We start from the raw sequence: 24,740 nt of genomic DNA on the forward strand, positions 1-24,740 counted from the left end.
ATTCAGGGAAGTTGCTTCGTATTGTCTTAACTAACCAAAGACGCTATCAGCTTATTCTCGAATGACAAAACTCTGCTCTCATCTCAGAGGAGAAAAGGACATAGAGTACTTTGCTATTTGCAGTATAACTGTAAAAAACTGCAGGGACTAATATTTACTATGCCTCAAGTTTGCCTCATACCATTAAGTTTATGATTTAAATGAACTCAAGCTTATTTTCAAGTTCACTTCATCACTATGGTGTCTTAAGGAGCAGGAATTTCACCTTAGAAACTGTCTTTGAATTTGTGTTTGCTCACACACTTAAGATGCTTGGACAAAGATCCAGGAGTGTTTGTATATGTGGAGGAAACATGTTGAACAGATGCCCAGGCTGAGAACCAGTTCAGGAAATATGCAGGGTAGGTAGCACCTTGCTCCCCAACATGCTTAATGAAGGGCTCGCCTTGCTCAGCAGCTCTTAAGGCATTTCCTCCCTAACGCTATAGCTCAGCTGTGTACCAGGAAGATCTAGAGGGGGGGCAGGAAAAAAAAAAAAAAAAAAAAAAAAAAAGAGACAAGGAAACACAAAATTCCTGATTAAGAGGAGGAAATTTGTTTATGGTAAGGAAGGAAAAGAGGAAGACCCAGCCCTTCCATCCTGTGCTCCATCCCAGTGTTTCTTATTGCAGCCCTGTTTACTGTAGTGCAGAACCTGCAATGTTCTCATGGTCAGGGACATCCAGCCCACCCTTTTCAGGGACAGAGGGTCCCTCAATCCTCTCACACATCCTAATGCTCATGAGCAACCTGTTTCTACTGCATCAGCGTAGAACAGTTCATGCAAGCTCTGCCCTTTGCTTTGGGGGAAGCCAGGCAATCCATGCTGAAGGTCCATGTAGCTCAGCCTCTCCCTAGCATGAGTCCCACCACAGATTTCCCAGACAGGAGTGCAAGTTCCTGCCTCTCCTGGAACTGCTCAGCAATGAGTGTACCCCTTGCTCCTGAAGCCACAAGACAGAGGAGGAGGTACTCCTCCCACTCACCCACAAGTTCCTTTAAGGTAGCACAGGGCATATCAAAACCATTTCACTTAAATCAGCAGTGATTTTTTTTTTCCAGAGGGGATGGGAAGTGGCAGTCTGAAGCCTCAGAAGCCTCACACCTGGAGGTCAGCAGTCTGCTGTAGCCCCAACAGGAGCCATAGCTGAAGGGAAACAGGGGGCACAAAGAAAAACCAAAGTCCTCATGCTTCTTTACTACCCCATCTCATCATGCACTCGGAGCAAGGTGACCATATTCAGAAAGTTGTTGACTCCTTCTTGGTAGCATTAACTATCCCTAACTTCTGCTGATAATAAGTTAAAGGCATTTAGCATTCCATAGGGTCAAGCCTACTGGCAGATGGTCAATAGAAAGACTATGCACACAGAGGGCAGAAAGGAAGGGAAAGAGGTGGGAGCAGAGAGGGGGTAGGATCGCCCTGAGTTTTATCCTCTAAAATAAGTCAGTTTATCATCAAGCACTGAAGGAGTTAAGCACTAAAGCACAGACACTTAATCAGCTTTCCCCCTTCCTTTCACATGTGATTGGAATGAAGCTGCACTGAAGCAGCCCAAAGGGCTTATAACAGCTCAATTTCGCAGCCTTCAGTTTTAATCCCCATCACCCAGCCCAAGCAGCACGATGGTGATGAGGCTGTTACTCCATAGCAGTCCGAGCACCTGGATGATGATCTTCCTCCTCGTCTTCCTCCTCCTCTGCAGCCTGCAGGTGGCTGGAGAGCTCCTGGATTACAGCAGCCCTACCAATTTGGTCATTTCTCCTCTTCTCCATAATGAGGTCCTCAAGGCTCTGAAACTCCAGCGTGTGGCTGCGCTTGTCCCCCAGCCGGATCTGCAATCGGTAGGGCTGCTTGCCTATGCGCAGCTCCCCCCCGATTTTAAACTCCCGCTTGCCATACCGGCACCAGGCAGCAAAACACTCCGAGTTTCTCCAGCTCAGGTCCCGGTCCTTGCAGCCCACTTGCTCCAGCGCATTGCGCACCACAGCGGCCGGGCTCAGGGGTTTGTAGCGGTACAGCCGGTTGGCGATGCGGCCCCGTCTGCCCTGGCTGGCGTCCGTCAGGAAGCTGTTCACCACCTCCAGCCTGTGCAGGTGCACGACTTGAAAGTCCCCAACATAGACTACCCAGTGCGGGTACTGGGCCTGGCACACAAACTCCACCAAGTCACCTGGTTTGCACCTATTCAGCAGGTTCTCTGGCGTATAGGTGCTCAGGTGCCCCCCACTGCCTTCATCCCCCTCCTCTGGCAGCATATCCTCCTCGGAAAAGCTCTTCTGGTAGATGCACTCATCCCGGTAATACACAGAGCACTCCACCTCATGCAGACGGGGATCATAAGGCTGCAAGGCAGGGTGCTCGCCTCCCAGATCGTGTACCGAATCCTGCTGCTGCTCCAGCTCATCGTCGTCATTTGAGAAGATGTAGGACACGCCAATCCTGGGCCCCTCATCCCTGTCCATGCCCGTCGGGTCAGCTGTGGGAACTTCCTTGTAGTTCAGGTGGGTCAGCTTCTCCACCTGGTTCCCCATGCCCGCTGCAACGACAAGCAAGCAGCAGGGCCATGAAGGCAAGAGAGGCAGGAGGTGCCGTGCACAAGATCCCCTCCCCCTGGCTTCCCAGGGCTACAGCACTGCTCCGGGGGGACCCCGGCCTGGGAGAGCCCCTTGTGAAGAGGAAAAAGGGCCCCTGGGCACTGAGGTGGTGACCCAGAGGGACGGCAGGGGTGTGCAGAAGGGCGACCCTCGCCCTCCCACCAGCCCAGAGCGGGGAGGAGAAGGAAGCACCACCACCTGTTAGCCAGCTAGGAGGAAGAGGAAGGCGCGGCAAAAGGAGGTGGAAGGGACAGGCAAGGTGCCCAACCAGACAAGGGGGCCGCGGAGCGCAGACCCTTCTCCTCCTGCCCGCGGTCCCAGTAGGGTAGCGGCGGAGTTGCGCGCTCTTCCCGGCCGGCCCAGGTGCGCCTCCTTCCTCCTCCTCCTCCTTCGCCGGCGGCTGCAAACTTACCCGTCGGGGGAGGCTGCGGGGCGCCAAGAGCGGCTCTAGGGCGAGCTGGCGGCGGCCGCGGGGCTGCGGGCGCGGGGCGCGGAGCGCGGCTGGCGCATGGTCCCCGCTGCGCTCCCCGCGCAGCAGCGGCGCCCGCACCGCACTCGGGGCTGTGCAACAAGCGCCGAGGGGAAGGAGGCTGGATCCGGTGCGAACGCCCCAGCGAGCGCTCAGCCCCCAGCATTTAAAGAGCCAGCTCTTTTTTTTTTTTTTTTTTTTTTTTTCCCCTCTCCTTCTTTTCCTCTATCCCTCCTCCCTTTTCCCTTTCCTCCTCCCCGCACCTTTTCCCTCGCCTCTCTCCTACATGCCAGGCGCTTTGCTCCCCTCCGAGGACGATTTGCAAGCAGAGGTCGGCCGGGAGGGCTTCGGCGCCGCGACTGCAACGCTCCGCGCGTCGCCTGGCTGCGGGAGCGTGTGTGTACACACGCAGAGATAAATATCTCTGTATACACACACACACATATATATACACACACATATATATATACACACAAGCACGGGGGAGCTGCCGCGCCTCTGTTCCTTTAAGGCAGCGGGGCCACCCAGCAGCCCGGTTCGGGCCGCGCCGGCACCGGAGTTTGCCCGGGACGGCAGCGGCCGCGATGCGGAGCCCCGGGCGCCGCAGCCGCCCGCGATAAGCGGGAAGTTGTAAAGCGAGAAGCGAGCAAAAGCAACGGGCCCGGCTCTCCGGGGCTGACTTCGTGCCGTGGATTGCACCGTGAGCGAAGCGTGAGATTAGTTTTATTAATTTCTTGCCGACTGCAAGAGATCGCGCTTTTTTTTTTTTTTTTTTTTTTGTGTGTGTGTGTGTGTGTGTTTGTTTTTCCAACACAGGAGATTATGATTCCCTCTAGAAAGGAATTTTCAGAACTGGTGGGACTATTTTTTCTTTCTGGGTTTTAGAGAACGCAAAACAATATTCTGCTTTTTTCATTAATGCCTAGTTAATCTATTAGGTGGGTTTATTTTTCTCACTATTTTCACATGTACTGGTAAATCCATGCTGTTAAAATAGACTTTGCATGGAGGATTTATGGGAGCTAGGTGTAATGCCTTTAATTTTGTCTCATTTATTCCCTTTGTCTATTGTCTCGTAATTTATAAACCCATCTGTGTGCTGCTGTTCGGAGGATTCACGAAACAGCAGCAAGTGAAGGAACAAGCGCAGTGTTACCAGGGTGCTGGGCACTGCCTATGAACTCAAAGAATACAATTTCCATCGGATTACACGCCTCCGTGGTTTCAAATATAGACCTGCCCTTCGGGGGTGGGGAGAATAGCTGCTACTCCACGGAGAGGAGCTCTGTGCTCGCCCTGGGATGGTGGGACACGCTCAGCCCCGGCGGAGGTGACAGGTGGCTGGATCGAGACCTGTTTGTTTTGAGTTCAGCTGCTGGCTCTGTCTACAGCAGCGTTGCAGTTCGCATCGGGAGTGCACTTTTGGAGTGGATTTCCCAACCCCCTACGCACGCTTTGCTTTTGCATCCAGAGTGTTTTCAAAAACTGCAAACTGGATTCCTTCCCCATTAAACTAAACCAGATATGCTCCAGCTACAGCATGAGACTGAAGCTAATGTAGTAAACCTCCAAATCACCTATAAATGCCACATTTTCAGTAGTGCTCATTTCGCTCTACGGTTCCTGTCCTGCTGCATTACGTGTTGATATAGATATAGCTGGTGTTGGACAAAAGAGGGCCCTACTTCTTAATCAGAGCTTTGTGAAGTTGCTTCAGGAATTAAGGAATTAAATGTAAAGGTGACAGTCTGTTAAGAGGAACTTACCTGAACACAGAACTAATTTTTTAGTATTTTCCCTTTGTGCCAGAAGCTGTGTCTCAAACCATACTTTACTATCTTTTGAACAATTATATTTCTTTGCTAAAATGGTTAAAGGCTGAGTTTTGTTGTTGTTGTTTTTTGTATCTTCTGCAATGTGTGTAAAGTTGTGTCTGTGCAGAAATACAAACTCAGTGTTGCTCAGAAGAGTCACTTATGCATATATGCATATCTACACTTATTTGTAGCTACTCTGTCTTATTCTCTCACTTCTTCCTGTCTGCTTCAGCTCACCCCAGTGATTAATTTTCTACACCTTGTCAGTTGCTTTGATCTCTTTGATGTCTTTGAGTTTTCTTTCAATGACTGCTATACAAAGCCCATATTCTCTGATCAATTTCCTACTTTCTAAGATCAGAAACCATAGGCTAGTATTTTTATGTCATAAAACACATACATGATGGTATATTGCACTTGCAGATATGGAATTGGGGGAAGATCCACAAAAGACTTTTATCACCCATGTATCAGTTGATGCCCAAAATTAAAAACTTTTGCATGCTTAAGCTCTGAGCTAAACTCCACAGGCCTTTCACAAGGGATGGGGGCGTAAGTGTTATCTTTCCTGATGACTTTGCTTTTAAAGTGAGCATTGACCTCTTGCACTGCTTTTGAAGAAAGAACTTTGGTACTTAGCTGCCAGAGGTTATCTGATATGTGGACCTGCAGTAGAGGCAGGAACTGGAGGCAGCGCTGAGTAAGGAGCCCAAACTGGAGTAGGGCAGAGTTGAAGACACACCTCTGCCCTTGCTATTGGAGGTTTATGGATTAAATCACTCCTTATTCAGTGTGTGCCAGTGTACGCTGGCTTTTGTAATCCAGTTTAGAGCTCTTCAGCTCTGTGCATATACCGCAGAGGGAACCAAGGGCTGTGGACACCATTGTTGTGACTGTACCTACTGAAGGCAATGGGGATACCCACATTGTCAATGCAGATTACTCCCTCAGTGCTTCTCTTAGCACCTCAGGGAGATCTGCGGATCCCAGCTGAGCCTCAGTCACTTGGTCATCCAGACAGCATAAGAATTAGATAATATTTAGGAGTGAATCACTTCCAAACAAAAAACAGGTGTGATTTGGGGGATGGTTCTTTCCAGAAAACTCTTCCATGCATATTTCTCCCCAAATAACAGGAGTAAAGCTGCCTGAGGTATACCTCTCTGTGCTCTACACAGGTCTCCAAAACTTTGCCAGCTGACTTTGCACTTGTAAGCACATCTCTATGCTCTCAAGCTACTGTTGAGCACAGCAACTCCAATTTCATGTCTTAAAAATAACATCCTAGTGGTTTGCAACATTGGCCATATGTTATTTCAGATGTTTGAAACTTGAATTTCTCATAATTTGAAATTGTACTTTTCATTTTAGGGCCAAAAAGATCTGTCATGGTTCAGGGCTTTGAGGAAAACCAGAATTGTCTGATTATATAGGCCTTTGATGTTTACAGTCTGTACAGGATACTGTACTCCTTAGCTTAGCTACTACATGGATCATCCCTGCAGCAGGCATATTTAGCAGTCTGTATCACTATGTAGCTGATATGATCCAGGTATGCTCTGGTATCTTAAAACTTACACTTTATAGTTTTGAGAATTAGGCACCTAAATTATTTTGTTGCTCTCCTACTATCTTGTCTCTAACTTTACACACATCTGATCAGAAAATAAAAAGATAATATTGATTTGAAATCATAATTCCTGCTTACTTGGATGTGGAGTGTTGTACTCCTAGCTACTGAGAAATATTCACAATAAAAAGAAATATATTTCTTTATATGTCTATATTTTCTTCTTAGAGAGCAGACTTCTGACTAAAACAAGGATTAGTATCAGATTCTCTAAGCATGTTACGTTTTGCTGATTTTCACCCAACTCATGGTTATGACACCCTTGAATTATTTAATGGATTCTATTTCTTTTTTCAGTAGTTTTATAAGAACAGAGATAAATTATGCTTCATTTGGCATAGAAGCGTTATACTGCATCATAGCCCTATCAGACCAGAGTGCTTAAACACCATGGTGGAATTAGGGGCACTTGGGGATTAAACCACTTCCTAGTGAGGTCTGAGTTCTGTGAAACTTAATCATGCTGAGGTAAGTGTGTGACTTGAGAGCTTCTTCCTGGATGGTGCCTTTCCATGATTTTCTAGTGAATTGGAGCTGAATCCACAAAGACGGTTCGGATTCTGAATCGTAACATCTGATTTGTTTTGGCTCTTTGCCCCTGGGTGGGATCCTCAACCCTCAGTCAGGCACCAAGGTATTGTAAAATAGAGAATGTCACCTAAAATAAGATTCAAAGCTGGCATGCATATGCTAGCTTGTAGAGAATAGTACAGACAGGAATAGTTAAGAGTGCTAATAGTTGCTGGAAAGTTATACGTCCTTTCTCTCATGATACAGAATCTAATATTCACCCAAGGTCAAATGCTTTTAAGGATTTGGTCATTTCTCACACACAAGAAGAAATGGTGCTGCCTCGGTTCCTTGAAAGCCTTAATAGATCACATAGCTTTCCTGGAGTATCAGAGACCAAGGTTGAAGTATCTCATCTCACTGAAGGTAAGTTGAACCCTTATCTCCCAGGAGAGTACAAAAACCACCAGGCTGTAGGCTATTTTTGAGTGAGGGTTCTCAGTCAGTCCTACTGAAGCCATTCAGCTTTGCATGGACTCATTAAATATCTATTCAATCAGTGAGAAAACAAAGAAAAAAGACAATGGCTCCATAGCTTAGATACAGGTAGGGCCTAAGATTGCTCTGAAGTCCTATAGTGATGATTATTCAGATGTCCCACAGCATCTTCAGCAGGGGTTACTCAGAGATACCCACCAAAAAGTTTTGTTTTTAGGACCTGCTTATGGGAGAGTTACGCTCGTGTCTTCTCAGACAGGGAAGTGATTGAGTCTCTGGGTCTCACAGATGCTACCAGACACCGACTTCTGTTGATTCTGTTGGGTTAGAGCCCTTCTGTACATCTGACCTGGTCTTATGACAAACCTAATCGGGGACATGCCTAGTCTGTGACTTGTGCTGGAGCTTATTCATGAAATAAGCACAGAGCTATTCTACCCTGCCACAGTTTGTGTCCCCAGAAGAAATATTAGGAACTTAGATAACCAGAGAATTCAAGAATCTGTTGTTGAAAAGCTGACATATATCATGAGAATCTTGGTATTTCAGATATTTGATGTTCATGATATTTGATGTAATATAAGAAATACAGTGAGCCCCTAAGTGTCCTGAACTGACACCTAGATGTTTTATCTGCATTGAGCCTATAACGCTTAATGTCACCAATGAGAAGCAATGAGAATATCTGTATGATTTAAAACGTATGATCTTTGGTGTCCAGCATAATACAGCTTGCCACACCATACAGGAAACATCTGAAAGTGAGGCGAGTTGCAAATCACAGAGATCTGCAACTCTAGAACAGAGACCAGAAATTGTAATTGCCGTGTTTATCACATCAGCAAACTTTTTTTTTTTTTCCCTAAAGCTCTTGCTGGAAGCTTATGACTCTGTTAACTACTTTCAACACTGTAATTTGTGACTAAATGTGATCTGTGACAAAATAAATTGCTGAGATTGCCAAAGCCACAGAGTTTTTGATTGAAGCATCCAAGCTGTATTTTGGAAGAAACTTTTCCACTGTAAGATTTTAATTGGTGCATTCCAGCGAATGAAAATGAAGTAATTCACATGTCAGTGAAGGACTAGATTCTTAAGAATTACTATCAAACTGACTTGAGCAGTAAGCATAGCTTAATTAAAATGCAGTACTTTTTTCCAGAAAATAGCAACTATGTTGCAAACATAACAGAAGGAGATATATAGCACATGCAGCTTGCCAGCAGCAGAACCACTAGTCCCTTGCATCTCTGACCTCCCTTTCAAGCTGAGCTTCTCTCCAGTAACTCCTCTTTAATGTTGCTTTCAGTATGTAGCAGAGCATCCTGTCGCAGGGCTGCTGGCTGCCTCCAGAGCACAGCGAGTCCTTTCTTATGCCACCAGGAAAGGGTGGGACTGCCGTAGTCAGTGGAAAAACATAATGGTTGATCCCAGTATGGAATACCTAAGCAGAAGACATTAGTAAATGTAATGACTCTTTTCTTTGGTCATTGTCTTTCTGCTAATTAAACATGAAGTTTTAGAAATAGTATGAAGTAAACGAGTTAGTGAAGTAAATTGTTAGGTGGAGAGGAAGAAGCCAGACAGATAATCCACGTTTTCATTCTCCTCTTAGACTGTGAAACTGTTGAAAATTATTTTTCCAGCCAATGAGAAGGAACAGAGATATAAAGACTCCAGACATCTACAAAGGTGATGGTTAGGGCTTTCTTCTGGACTTGTTCCAGGTCCAGCAGAGCAGGACTCTGAATCCCTTGCTGGCCTGCAAGGCAATTGCTGAGGCTGCAGAGGCACAGGGGAGCAGCTGTACGGTTTGTACATGGATAGCTACACTGGGAAAGGCTGTGGACTAACATGGTTAATGGTGCAAGTCATCCAGTGTGTGGGTGGAGGGCAGACAGGGACATGTCTTACCCTTTGTGTGGGACTCTCGCAAGTCTAATGTAAGATTTCATACCTCCCACAGCCTGGACCACTGATGGGTGCCCAGAACCAAGTACATTTGTATGTACCTGAGGTATTTTACACGTTCACCTATGGGAAGGGGATGTGCTGGTGAGACAAGGAGGGGGCATCAAGCTGAAGGGTCTGCTCAGGCTTTCCCAGGCAAGGCTGAGAGCAGCTCCTGGGCTGGAGGACTGTGTCACTGCTGAAGGAGCTTTGCACATGCCTGCTGGCAGGCACTGTGGCTTCAGTAAAATTGGGCAACAGCTGTATGACACCATTGGGGGCATCAAGAGTGCTTTAGCAACAAATTTAGATTTCTAACAGAATAAAAGAGGAAGAGCTGTGCTTTCAGGCCTCTTTTCTTTGTTCGTGAATAGAAGCCACTCCTACCTATTGCAGCTAAGTGCTGTGAAGATAAATCAACCCACAAAGGTCCTGAGGTGCTCAGATTCCCTGCTAACAAGGCCCACAGAGACAGCGAGGGAAATTGCTAGGTGCTAACTTTCCCTAGGAGGTGGAGTGTCAGGACTTGAATCAGTGCTGATTTCCACCATGCTCAGGGAGGTCTTTGGAACTTTCCTCAGACCTGTCTCTCAGAATGACATGGCAGCAGACTCCAGCTGCAACACACACAACACAGGTGCACACACTGCAAAGGTGCTTCTCTGATGGCTCTAGTGGATTCATTCCTGCAGCTGAGAACAATTTTATACCTCAGTCAAATACATCTGGAGATAACCAGCTGGGTAAGCAGGTAGCAAGTGCAGTGGCTGATGCATTAAACAATTACAGACCCTTTGCAGAAAGTGCATGAGCATGAGGAAATGACACAGGGCTTCTTGCTTAAGAAAACTTTGGTATAATCCTTGTCTTCTACTACACTCTTTCTGTTTGTGCTTGTGGGAGGAAAGCAAGGAGCAGATGGTTATTCCCTCAATCCTGTGAACTAGTTAGATGAAAATCATATTCCTAGTAGAATCTACTGTCAAGGAAGCTTCTGGACTGCTGCATAGCTCTGCTGGATTGGATTTATAAAGTGCTCTCTGGATAATGATGTGTGTGCTCACAATAATGATTTTAATACCTGTTAGAGCTGACAGCTATATGCCTTGCCTTTCTAGAGACAGATGTTCTTCTGCTTAGTTATGTGAGTTGATTACAACTGGGGAAAGAGGACAGTGTGAGCGATGTGCTATAATTCATTGCTATTTCATTCCTTTCTCACCCACCCCCCTCTCTTTTTTCCTTCTCTTTTCTTCCTTGGGCTGTCTGCTAGGCAGGAGTCTGACATGATCACATCAGCTGCTGCAGGGAAGCCCCTTAGCCATTCCAGTTCATCCTCTTCCTCAGGCGGTCAGAGCATAGGAGGGAGGCTCAGGGCATGGCTCTGAACTCCTCTCAACTCAGCAGTGCTCAAAGCAGTTTGATGATGCTTTTTGCCCTGATACACACTACCAGCTGCAGACTGGGCTTGATGCTTATGCTCATAGGCAATGCTAAATTTCAAACAGGGCTTCTATATATTAATCTTGTCGACTCCTCACCAAATCCCATTTCTTGGCTCCTTCTGTGTAGTGTGGTGTTCTCTTGCTCTGATTTAAGTGTTTTGCAGTTCCACATGAGATAACAGCATGAGCAAAGCTGTGTGTGAAAGATAAATCATCTGTATGAATACTCTATTTTTTTGGAAAGCAGCAAGGCCACCATGCCAAAGGACCAAAATGCTATCATAAGTTTCTGCAACAATCAGTTTAAATCTTGATTGCATCAAATTCAAAGTGATTTCAATGCAAAACTATTTTGCAGTGCAGCTTTTGTACTAGAAGGAGCAATATAAAGAAGCACTTTTAAGGAAGACGAATATTGTTATTTTTCACCTGAAATGTCCTTCAGATGCTATTATGAGTGAAAACCAATTCCTAGTTAAATTAGGGTAGAAACTCCCATTTAAGCAGAAATGAATCAATTTGTGTTCATCTTGTTCTTCTAGGAACACACTGATATAACAGTCTAATTCTACTTGTTATTCTACCTTTCTGGAGAGATCAGGAAATCTACTGTCTCCTGATCCTAAGGGCATCTAATCAGAAACAGGACAGTATTATTTTCCTGATATAGGGTTGATGTATTTTGTACAAAGATCTAACAATAAAATCCAGGTGAAGATAACTTCTTCAAAATGAAATATCATGAACTGTAGATTAGTTACAAGAGCAAAAATGAGAAATGAATCTGTTTTTGGATGCTCTAAAGAAGAGCCTCCATCAGTGTTACACGTGAGTGTTTGGTTTAATGAAACTCAACAGGATTCGCGAGTTTAGTAAATCATCGCTCCTATATATTTCTTTATTTCTTTGTCATTTCATTCTTCTCCCATTGGGAACTGAGCAGTTTGGGACCTGCTTATAGTCTCAGATTCACGTTCTTTTGCAAACATAGAGAAGAAATGTTGCCAGCTGAAGGCTCTCAGTACAGATTAAACAAAACTGTAGAACAGCCGTATTTCAAATGTGCCCTTGCAGCAATAGAAGCTATCTGCACCTGTATTACTAAGATTGAACATAGCCTGCTGGTCTAGGGAAGAGATCCTTCCCCTCTCTTTGACACTTATGAGACTGCATCAGGGCCAGGGTAATGTCAGTTTAGACTCCAGAATTAGAAGGATATTGCCATACTGGATGGAGTCCATTGGCAGGCGCCCAAGATGGGCAGGGGGCTGGAGAACAGTGATGATGTACATGGAGGGACTGACAGAACTGTGCTTGTTCAACCTGGGAAAAAGAAGACTCAAGGAGACCTGATTGCTGTCTACAGATACTTGGCTGGAGGATACTGAGAAGATAGTGCCAGACCCTTCTTAGAGGTGCATGTTGACAGGACAAGAAGCAACAGACACAAGATGGAGAACTGGAATTTTACCATGTGGTTGGCCAAATACTGGAATAGGCTGTCCAGAGAGGCTGTGGAAGTGTTTAAGTTATGAATGGACACAGTCCTGGGCAACATGATCTAATCAGACATCCTTTTAGCAGGGGTTGTACTAAATGAGCTCTGGGAGGTATCTGGACATCCATCCATATGGTTTTGTGATTCTCACAGGTTATAGTAGATCTGTCTGTTAATAGTGTCTTTTAGATCCTGTGAATCCAGCTTAACTCTGTCTCAAAGTCTGAATCAGTAAGAACTGTAAGGTTCTACTGCTTGGTTTGGAACTCGATGAAGATGTAAAACCTCTTAAGACTGTCCTTGCTGAAATGCTTAACTTCTGTTTATTCCTGGACTGTGTATAGGACTGCGTGTGCCTACAGCCCGTAGTGAATATCACCTTCTTAATTACTTTGCAGTAGTACCCAGAGGCCCATGTCAATGGCCCATGACAGGAATGGCAGGCTTGAGTGGTGAACTGGTGAACTGATTCATGAATTCCCAAGAGTAAACTACTCCTCCATTAGTGGTTCAGACATATGTGTGCTGATGGGCCAAAGTCCCAAACCCAAATTCAGCATTGTGTTAAGGCAACTGCAGAGTCAACTCCTATGAAGGATGTGTATTATAAACCCCAGATAAATACATAACTTAGGGCCAGATGTTACTTCCATTCTTTACTGACCTAAACAGGGCTGTAAGAAGGTGATGACCTGTGTGAGTAAGGCTGAGAGCTGTTAGAGCAGCTGTCTTGCAGAGTATATATTTTTTTTGGTACCATTATGCCTGACGCTTATGAGGAGGAGCAACTGGGTGACATCTTTCACACTGGAACAAAGTCACACAATGTCAGACATGTCTAGACTCTTCTAGCTTTCCTGAAACAGAGGCCTTCTTCACTCCACAAGAGAGGCTTTGAAAAGTTGATTGCTTAGGTTTTAACTTTTCCAAAAAGATTTCCCTGTTACAAGCTCCTACCTGGAAATACAAAATCATATTGTTGCTAAGATGGAAGTATTTGTTTCCTAGATATGGCTTACAGGCAAAGAGCTGCATGTGGATTATCGTTCCTTCTCCAGCCAAATGGAGCAGAGGAGTTTTGCATGTGACTATAATAATGACTGTTTGAGTGACGAGGGATCACATCTAAACTTTTAAATTTGCAACATGAAATACCCATCACAGATTGTGTCTAATTTCATATGGTGGGTTTATGCTATGCATGGCTACTGAGCCAAGACTCTGGTGTCAGATATGAGCACACTCACTATAGGTAAATGCTGCAACTATATAATAGGCTCTGTTTATCTCTCTTCCAGCTTCCAAATTGCTGTGTTTTGAGCCAATGCCCTAAGTTCATTTCAGTCAATTCCTGACCTAAGAAGTTATTAACTTTTCTTTTTAAAGGACAGGATAAATTAATGCTGCATTATCCTTCGTTCTGGGAAGCATGGCCACAGATCTGACCATAGTTACTGCACTGACTTGGGCTGGATTTCAGCGACAAGAGGCTACAAAATTCCTTCAGTAGGAATAATCCACTGATAAAATGAAGAGATAGGTCTTCTGCTGCTATTGACGGAGGTGATGGGGGTTGCCTTGTCCCTTTGGAGACTTGTCAGAAGATAGAACCATGTCTGGAGAATGGATTCTTCCTCATTTTTGTCATCATCAAATACCAGGTTCCTAGCCTGGGTTTAAGATATTCTTGACAAGAAGTAGTAGCAGTCCATGTTCTGAAAAGACATGCTAACCTGACTTCTTGTCTACAGAAGTTTGTTGCCTGCCAGGGATTTGAATAAGAAATGTTATGGAAAGACTGCAAAGACTGTCAGATTATTACCCTCTGCTGCTCTCCCATGTGGACACTAATGATACTCAGGATAAACTGGAAACCATGAAACAGGATTTCAGAGCTCTGGGGAGGATGGTCAAGGATCTGTAAGCCCAGGTTATTTCCCCCTCAATCATGCCAGTGACAGGGGAGGGTGGGAGGAGGAGTAGACAGATTTCCCAAGTAAACAGCTGGCTGCACTGCTGGTCTGGCAACACGGTTTTAGTTTCTATGACCCTGTTAGAAGAGCGACTACTAATGGGGAAATGGAATCCACCTCACTAAGCATGGCATGTGTGTCTTTGCCAACAGATTGGCCAAGCTGGTAAGGAATGCTTTAAACTAGAAAAGATGAGGGAAGGGGAAAGTTATAGAGACAGCATGGTAGTCAGCAAAACATGGCTCAAGTTGGGATGCCTCCAATGGGTGCATGCAGCCAGGGAAGTGCACACAGGACATGGCTATGGAGGATCCTCCTGAATCCTCCTAGGAAACCTTAATGCTCAGTTAACTCCCTGAAATGCTCGTACACCAAAGCATGGGTCAGCATGTGACATAAGCAAGAAGAATTAGGGATCTGTATGTGGTTGCAGAGCCATGATCTCACTGCAATTACAGAAACATGCTAAGATATCTCACATGACTTTCTAGTCATCCATGATATTATCCATGGACATGTTTTTTAGGAAGGTAAGGTGGTGGAGTTGCTCTTTATGAGAGAGTAACTGGAATGTATCTGAGATGGGGCCAAATTATTTTCAGTGATGCCCGGAGGTAGGACAAGAGGCCACAAACTGAAGCACAGAAAGTTCCTTCTGAATATGAGGAAAAAATTCTTTACTGTGAGGGTGACAGGACACAGGAATAGGCTGTGCAGAGAGGTGGTGGAATCTCCTTCTCTGGAAATAGTCAAAACCTGCCTGGACACGATCCTGTGCAATGTGCATTAGGTCATCTTGCTTGTGCAGGGGGTTGGTCCCCAAAGGTCCCTTCCAACTGCAATCATTCTGTGATTCTGTGAAAGATTCAACTGTGTTATCGTGATGCCTCAGGATGGCATCTCCATTACCTTATTACAGTACTGACCATTTTCCTTTTTGACAGTCCTCTCTGTGCCTACTAGATTTCAAACATTAATATTATTTTTTGTAATAGGAGAGGATATTTGTGGTTCCTTTGCCTTGATGGAGCCTACTGTAATGGCTTCTTCCCAACCCCCCGCTCTATAATTTTTTCAGATAATACCTGCTAGAAAAAATAGTGATGTATTTCTACTGGGAGCATTGAAATAAGATGCTGCCCAAGAGTGTGGCTCTCTATCCCATGATTTCTTCTTGCACAGTCACCACTGCCTACAGCCACTTTCTGTCCTTGGCATACATGGTGGCAGCTACTGGGGAAAGTGCTAGTGCTAAGTCCCTTGCTGTGTTTCATGTATATGCAGTCCCATGCTTGCTCCCTATTTCTAGTTGCATAGAGGATTTTCTAGCATGTTTTTTTTTACTCTCTTATGCATTTGGTATTGAGAGTAAAATATGGATTGTTCTCAGTGTTTAGCATATAGTGTTACATAAGGAGGTGATTTATTAGAGTATTATGAGTTGGGAGTCTGTGAAAATTAGACTCCAAGGTCCCATCATTCTTTGGAAAATCCCAGCCATTGTATGTTTTGCCTCCCAGGGTCTGTCCATTATTAATAGCCTTAATCAAATATTATGTGCGGATTGCGAACAATGATCATTTTCCGTAAATTATACTAACAATTACAATTAAGTCATGCCTGGGATCATCACCTTGACTTTTGTTCTTTTATGTCAGTCCCGTCTTCCTTTGCCCTCTCAGTCTTATTTATTTTATCATTTCATTTCATTTCATTTCAATTTGATGAGAAAGAGGTGACATCTCTTCCCAAAAACTTCATGCGTGCTAAGGACTGCCACAAGAAGTTCTCACTAGAAAGATACTCTCCTGGAAACATGGAAATGGAAGTATCCAGCACACTATAGCATTACAAATGAGGTAGATGCTTAGGACTGTCATGCATACATTACTGAATCTCCATGGCATGTGTAGCTTTATGTTGAGTCTCCGTGGCTGAGAGAACAGGATGGCAGAGTATCCCATCTGCCCATCTAACTGACAGTATTTTCCCCACAGTCTCTTATCTTCTTAACTTATCATCAGAGCCTGCTGGCCTGTGAGTGCTGGTGATGCACTTGGCTGCTAGACAGCTGGGCATAGTGAGCTGGAGGTCCTTAAACTCCCTCAGGCAACAGGCTGAGATCTGAGAGACAAAGTCAGCTGGAGGAACAAAGAAAGGGAGAAACTTGAGCTGTGTCTCCCATGACCCCATGAGGCTTACAGAAATGCCTGGCTAAATTGCTCTTTACCTTTATTGTTTTAGATCCCTTTTTATCTGTCTGTGAGGGTATTGTCTCTTTCTCTGAGAAAGTGAAAGACTGAAGGCATTGAACTAAATTCAAAGGGCTTGGATAATCCTTGTGATCTGCAAGGAGATGGCAGACAGTGGTCCCAGTAAAGCTGGGGGTGGGGAGGGAAATACTGAGACTTGTGACTAAGTCAAGCTGATATCTAGGAACCAAAGCAAAGTACCTATGATGTGATCCAGGGTAACATTTACACCTATGACAACCCCGTTTCAGTATGGAGTTATTCGATAGAAAGACAGGCATTACAGGCTGTCCGTACATCTTTTGCAACTAGAAAATTTAGGATGCTACTGAGTTATAAAAGAATTTTCAAGATCCTGAAGCAAGTAAAACTGGCAGATCTCCTGCTGACTTCAGTTGGGAAAAGTTTGAGCCTTATTTGACTTATTACTCTTCAGCAATATCGAAAGAAAAAGGTCTGGATTTTTTTTTTCTCTCTAAGATTTTATTAATGAACAACCAGGTTCCTGTTTAATGTTTAAAACAAATAACAGGACTCAGAGCACATCAACTGTTTGGTTTCTAAGTGCTATGTTACACTTATTCTTGAACAGGCAAATTACAATGAGAATGGTCATTGGCAGAATACTAATGCCATGTAAAATAATGTAGAGATATTTATTCAGTGGAATGCAATTACCAACAATACTCTATTTTTCTCAACAGTGTGACTGTAATCCAATTTAGGCTGTTTAACCCCTGGTGATGTTGTTTCAGTTTACACTGTGACTGGCACAAAACAGGCAGGACTGCTGAGGGCAGTATAAGGGAGAATAAGGGGAAATAACACCACATATAATATCAGATCTTAATGACTTTACTAAATCTACATAACCAAAGGGCTGTTCATCATGGTTGTGCTGCTAATTGAATTTTAAAATAAGGGTAGTTCCTACGCTTTTTCCCCACATCATTTCATTTTCTGATGAATGCTTAGTCACCAACTTAAAAATAAACCATTATGGCTTTAACCTAAAGTTACCTTGGGTTTCACACAAGGTTCTTGGATACATAGTGTCAAATGACAAAGAGATGGTACAAGGTGACTTGTGTGACCCGCTTCTCTTGCAGACATGTTCTTGGCTGGAGGAGTTGCAGTGGGATCCCTTTGGGAGCGGCTAGCTTCTCTTCTTCAGAAAAAGAAATATCATGGGAAGGACAGAGAATGGGGACATTGCTGCAGGAGATTTTGCAGGCTGAAAACCTTGTGATAGATACTGGTATGTTCATTAGCACAGAGGCATCCCCCTGAAACTAGCACAGTTCCTGTGCTTCTGAAACTAGCACAGGATCTGATGGCACAAATAGAAGTCTTGAGGTCTGGTCTTTAATTAAAAGCTGAGCTAGGAAAATGTAGTTTTAAGTGCTGGGAAATATTCTTCATCTGAACTGAGTGGTGAAAGCCTCAGTGTCTGTCTGGTGCACAGTTTACTGTGATGGCCATGCTGGAATTCAGTTGAGTGAAAGCACATGCAGACCAGACCCTGAAGGATGGAGCTGGAGCCAGTGAGAGGAGCTGGGGGTCTGGAATATTCTACTTCTCTCCAAACACTGGCCAAATCTCTAATATTGTGTCATCCCCACATCAACACCTCCAAATAAGTTAGGTCCTTCTGTTATGAAGACCACAGAGACTGGAAATACTAAGTTTCATCACAATGGTGATTAGGTCAATATGGACAATACTGGGCACTGCCAGCTCCATATATGTACAAAGTGTGGAATCAGATGTCTGCCATAAGTGCATATCTCAGTGGAAGATAACAATTAAAGAGGAAAGGAGGAAGGAGGATGAAGGCTTTGCTAACAGTTTTAGGCACACATTTCTTGAAGATTTGGTGATAAGATATATCAACATTTGACTGCCTGGTAGATTCTGTTTGTGGATGAATGTGTTATCTGACATCAGGCTTGAGTAGGATGAGATCCAGTATATCCCCTGGTATTGTCCAAGCACATGAAATAAATCCCCTGCGGCTAGCCCCTAACAGAGACAAGGTGTCAGTTCTTGATGGATCACTGATATAACCACACATTGTTGTAGAAGTCCCAGATGCCTGCAGCTCCTCTTGCAACTCATTTGAGAGTACAGTATTATTAATAATGTGTATTGAAGCTGAGATCAGAGGCCCCAACTTCACCTTAGTTATCGCAGTGCAAATACAGCTTTGGAAAACTATGCATGGCCAGAGGAATGCATGACTAAGGCCATGGCTATGTGAAGAGGAATATTGCAAGATAGGAAACCTTGAAAAAGAAACCACTGTATTAACTGCTTCTGAGAAACAGGTCTCCCAAGAGAAATTGGGGGAATCTGAATAATATTTTCTATCTTTAGGGCATTATGACCTCAATTTATGTTTTTGTGTCAGCACATATCTTGGGAGAGAGGGTGGTAGTTGGAGTTTGTCCACATATGCTGTTGGTATGTTTGCAGCCTACCAATGATTAGAGAGGAGCAGAAAGACAGTGGAAAAGAGCAGGACCTTTACAGAAAACACTGGTCCTAACTCCCAGTGAGTATGCATGTGAGAGATTGGCAGAATCAAACCCCTGGTACTTCCAACAGCCATTCAGCCATAAGAACTTAAGCTGTCAGTGAAAAGCACACACTGCAGCTATTATTATTTTAAGTCCCAGCCGAGCTGTTTGCCTTTTCACTTCTACTTTTTAATATAATTTGTCTTGTGAGTTTGCATGAGGCATTCCTCCCCAGTCATTTACCATGAGTGCTGCAGAGACTCATGACAGGATGCAACTAAGGCTCATGACATCAGTGAACAGAGGGAGAGAGCCGTGTTTTTTACATCAGTCCTTGCTTCGGCCCAATTGGATTTAAATTACATGCCACAAGGGGCTTTGTATAAGGCATCTGTAATAGCAGAAACACCTGCAGAGCAGAGCTGAGTTTCAGGATGACAAATTTTCTCTCTCTCTGGATTAGCTCTTTCTCTCATCTAAGCTGGATTCTCTTCACTGACTTTCACAGTCTGTGTTATTTACACTAGTGTAAATGAAAGGAGAATGAGAGTCTTTCTTTCCCTGGGAAATAGGTTATCCAGCATAAGGCTGCAAAGCCAAAGTGGCTACCTGCTACCCAACCTACTCCTCTTCAAAGTGCCAGTCCCACTAAGTAGTCTGCTTAGCTTTGAACAAATGTGAGGAGCCAGACCCCCTTTGCAACTTCTCATGCCACTGAGCTTTGAAAAGACGTTTTATAGAAAAGTTGAGTCTTGAATTCTATTCAATTCATATGAACTTCGAAATGAAACATGATTTTATTAGAGTTTCTTTCCACTGATACTAGAGCTTCATCATTCCTGCAGATCAATGGTAGGGATTTCACTTGTGCACACATTCTGTGGTAATATTTTTGTCTATTAAGAGCAAAACCAAGATCAAGGCTGTGGAAAGAGATACCTAACCAGTGACTGAACTCACTGGAATTCTTCCTTTAATGTGCTTTTATCTTGCACCAGCTCAGAAAGCCCTGTTGCTGACTACACAGTTTTTAATCCACAAGAATGATGTTGATTTGATTTTTACCTCCTGTTCCACCTGTTCTGACATGAAGTTTGATCCTGACCTTTGGCTGTAAGTCAGAGAGGTATGCAATCTATGATCCAGCATTTTTCGTGCTTTTGTAATTCAATTAGCTGGCAACAGGAAATGTTATTTTGTTTTTGTGTAACAGCCATCTTTAGCCCATATAACTTAAGACTACATCCTGTGCTATCTGGCAGTGGTACTGCTTTACGCTCACTATGATTATGTTACTTTTTATTAGCTGGAGGCTTGACTGTGGTTGCCAGTGAATGAGCTGGAACAGACTGCTCTGTGCAAGGGCAGATAGCTTTCAGAACTTGAAGAGATAGGATATTTTTTTTCCATGGGAGAGACAAATTCAGCAGGATTTGTTTCCTGATAACACTCCATATTTATCCAAACTGCACACAGCGTAGGGGAAAGTCCTTAGAATGCAGTAAGGATACCTGCCATGTGCAGACATACATAATAGATTCCAGATACTTTTGGCTGGAAATAATAAGTTTGAGTTGAGCACAGGCCTACAGTACCCTTAGACATCTTGCCTAGTCATGAGACTGAACAGTTAGATTGCCACTGTCATTACCAAAGGTATATAATCGTCTTCTTTCTGCTTGCTCTCCTTCTTGTGTCTATTTATTTGCTGTATTCATGTTATTGCTCATCACAGTGCATGAATGCAAACTCTTTGGAATGAGCATCACATCTTGGGTACATATATGTACAGTACTAAACATAATAGCACTATGGTGCTATAGTGTTTTTATAGAGAGTAAACACAAATAGGAAATTTAATTCCTATTCCAGAGATGAACAGGAAATAAAACCTTTACATTCAGATATTTTTCCCTTTCTGTTTGGTTCAAATAACTTTACATTTAGATTATTTTTTTCCTTTACGGATGGTTAGAATAGCTGAAATTTAAAACAAAATGTGGCTTCAAGGGTTTTTCACCCTGCATTCTTGCTGTAGTTTGCAGTTATTAATTCCTATTTTTAGGAGTAAACACAGAGGCTAAAATCCTCTTTTGAAAGGATAGCAGGAGCCAAAGAGCCACATTTGGCTCTTGGTCTTAAAGATCTTAAAGTTTTGCAGTCCAAGCAAATTTTGCAGCTGTGCAATCCAAGTGCTCTGAAGAGATTTAAATGGGAATGTATGACTAAGAGAACTCATAGAGAAAGTGGTTACTCGGCAGAAAGGAAAAAGAAAAAAAATATATATGAGTTGTTACATTTCAGATTTTCCAAACAGAAGCTGAATATGGTAGAGGAAGAGGTGAGAGTTTTCTACAGTTTTCACTACTATGATGGGAATGCTGTGACACAAGGCAGGGAGACAGCTGAGTCTGAGAGCTGGTGACTTACTGCATTGTGTTTGGCACTGCTTATACATATCAGTCCTTCCAGTGTGGAGTATGGTCCTTATTATGGGGCATGAAGACTACCTAATTGCTCTTCAGAATCCTTCGTTTCTTTTACTTTATTTCTCTCTTTTTTTTTTTCCTTTTTTTCCAGGCGTTTCTACTGCCAAGGAAATATTTGAGAACTAGACCCTGTGATAGATACATTTTTGGCAGGTATACATTTGGAATGGGCTAAGAGGTATAAGCCATGCTCTATCCCATTCTTGCTATGAGACTATTGCTCCAACACCCCCTACCGTTTACTACTTTCCACATCATCAATAATGGTTGAAGGTAAGAAATGCTGGTGATGCATGCTCCAAATAGCTAATCATGCTAGGCAGGTTTTTAATGCCATCAGTATTTATTCTAGGGTCAGAGTTGTGCTAAAGGGACTGTTTTCTCTCTGTCACATCAGTAGGAGTGCCAGGCTGACGGTAACACTCTAGGTCTTAAGAGAGAAGAAGTGCCCAAGGTGGGCTCTACTATTCTTAAGTTCCAAGCATAGATCCTCCTCCTCCTCCTCCTTTCCCTTGTTACCCGTGGGTGTAAAGCTGCAGTGAGAGCAGCAGGATTGGAGTTTCACATTCATTTGGTGTCAAAGTTGAAGCAGGAAGCATCCCACAGCTTTGCATGGAAAGGGCCAAACAAGTAGTCCCCACCCTCTCCTCCTTCAGCAGAAGCTGCATCTGAGGAAGGCTGAAGGGAACATAAATATGAAGAACTACTGAGTGTTTGTGCTTGTTTATTCCTTAATACATATCTGTTTGCTGGAGACATACCCATGAGCCTTGGGTCTTCTCTTCTTTGATACTGGAGCTTTTTCATCAGCCTTCCTGCTAGGGCTCTATTCATAAATCACTTACAGAGTGTGAATAAGCCGTGGGGTTGCTTTAATGAATCGTTCTTCACATAAAGTTTTATTCCTTGATAATAATTAGCTTATTAGTAAATCTCCATTGACTCTACTACAGAGGTCATTATCATTATCCCTGTTTTATAACTGGGGAAACTGAATAAGAGAAACTAAAAAAGTCACATAGCTGGCCAGATTTGCAGATACAAATTCCTGATCCAAGGCAAATACTTCAGTTGATAGGTCACACACGGAGGGCAAATAGGTACTTGAACTAAGTGATTAAGCCATTGAAGCCATTGAAGCCAGGACAGTGATACCTTCTTGGAAAGTGTTCTAAACCACCTAGAATGCAGTTGCTTGTGTCTGTGATTGCTGTCAGCATTTAATAGCACCAGGTTTGATAGATGCTGTTTTAATATACATATAGTACACTGCTGTAGTGCTCATCTTTAAGAATCTCTACGGTCTATGTACCATCAAAATGTATGCAGTAGTCTGTTGAATTGCTAAAAGGAAACTAGTGCACAATTTGTTAAGTCCTTTACTTAAAGGCATGCCTTTTACTCAGATTATGTCAGATCATTTTGAAAATAATGCCAGTATATTTGATCATTTTCTTAAACAGTCTATTACTAGCCTTAGAAAAATCTGCTACTGTCTGAAAATGTCTCATAATGCAAAGTAGGGTTAAATCAAAATAGATGTCATGAAGGCTGCTGCAGTGATCGCGTCATGAAGGCTGCTGCTGTGATCGCATCATGAAAGAGTATATGCAATCCAGTGAAAGACTTTTGCATGCCCTCTGACAGCAACCAGGGAGGTCTCCCAACATCCAGGGATTCCCCTTGAAATCAACCAGGTAGACACTGGGAACCTAGATAGTCCTCAAGGAGAAGTGCAGGGCTTTGACTCACAGTCCTGCATATCAGCATTGTGTGATGATGTTGAGACTGCAACTCTTTAATTGCTTTCCTGTAAAATCAGCACAGTAAAATTACTGTAAAATCAGTACAGTACTGAGCATCGCCTCAATTACCTGTGTAATTGACGGGGAAAGTAAATACTTAACAATGGGATTTACAGTCTCAAGTGTGCTAAGCACTGGATCCTCCAAGGCAGAGAACAGGGTAAAGTGAGACAGGACTGTGTGAGACTTTCTGTGTTTAGGTGTCTTGGGGCTCAGAGTGTGAAACCCCTCTTAAACGAAGGTGATGCATTTAGACAAGTATATTACTTCTGCCCTCATCCTGCTTTCTGACCTAGTGCTTAAGGCATCCATCCAGGATGTGAAGTTTGAAGGTTTGGGGTTCTTCTCCTCCAGATTTGAGTCTGGAGTTCCTGCAGTGCATGAAAATGCCTTGAGTGATCAAGGCAGGAAAGGTGATCAGATCTCAGAAAGCCAAAGGGAGAGTGAAAGGGAGATATATAGTCAGAGTAGCTGGGAATTCATTCCTGCAATAGAAAGATGAGTGCAGAGAGGCCAACCTCCGTAGCTGTCTACACCAACGCTTTTGTCAAGGTGTGGAAATTCCTGGAGTTCCACTTGCTGCTACTAGATTTTTTCTAGGTTACTGTTTTAATTCTTTCAATCCAGGTTGTCTAATGTGGAATGTGTAAAGAGTTGTGGGAGCAGTATAGATTCCTCAGGCTGTCCCTTGGCAGCTGAATATGCAGAAAAGCTCATGCACCATCTCTGTTGCTCAGGGGAGATGGTTAAGGTAGGATTGTGTGTATGAAATGGGCATAGTTAATTCCTGTGAAGTAGTTTAAAAAATCTAAAGACAACTCAAACTAGAAACCTCTTGCTCTAGGGTGCTGCAGAAACCTGCAAGACACTCTGGGGAATTTTGATCCCGCTTGGTCCAAAGACTTCTCTAAATTCATCCCTTCCAGATAAGTTTTTGTCTGTGTGGGCAGCTGACCATCCTCTGCACAAAGAAATTTAAGGCAAATACCAACACTCGGTGTGTGACGTGAAGAGTTTGACATGCTGGTAGGGAAGGCACACATCTTGATAATTACTTAAAATTCCATGCCTTGCAATGAGGTGGGGAGGGTTAATTAGGCTCATAAGCCCGGGGAGCAGGGAGACCTTTGGGAGAATCTTATAGACAAGCAGCAAAGCATATGACCTCATTTGAATTTTCCTATTAGGTTTCCCACAGAGATCTCAGAAGCATCCTACAATCACTGCCTGAAACTTTGTTTAGATTTC

General features: G+C 43.6%; 1 protein-coding gene across 1 annotated transcript; it reads right to left on the reverse strand.

Moving 5' to 3' along the window:
* Positions 1-1,419: 1,419 nt before the first annotated feature.
* Positions 1,420-3,108, reverse strand: LRATD2 (LRAT domain containing 2). The gene is made up of 2 exons (XM_088533343.1): positions 3,050-3,108; positions 1,420-2,579 (listed from the first exon to the last, which is right to left on the reverse strand). The coding sequence occupies exon 2, from the start codon at positions 2,572-2,574 to the stop codon at positions 1,681-1,683; it is 894 nt and encodes a 297-aa protein (XP_088389469.1). The 5' UTR covers positions 2,575-2,579; positions 3,050-3,108; the 3' UTR covers positions 1,420-1,680.
* Positions 3,109-24,740: the final 21,632 nt, after the last annotated feature.

The sequence above is a fragment of the Tinamus guttatus genome, unplaced genomic scaffold, assembly GCF_059628265.1.
Source record: "Tinamus guttatus ecotype Peru unplaced genomic scaffold, ASM5962826v1 Tinamus_guttatus_pri_ptg000492l, whole genome shotgun sequence".
Classification (NCBI taxonomy): domain Eukaryota; kingdom Metazoa; phylum Chordata; class Aves; order Tinamiformes; family Tinamidae; genus Tinamus; species Tinamus guttatus.

Bases quoted from the DNA above. Each gene is read 5' to 3' on its own strand.
- LRATD2 (XM_088533343.1), bottom strand. From the start codon at position 2,574: ATGGGGAACCAGGTGGAGAAGCTGACCCACCTGAACTACAAGGAAGTT.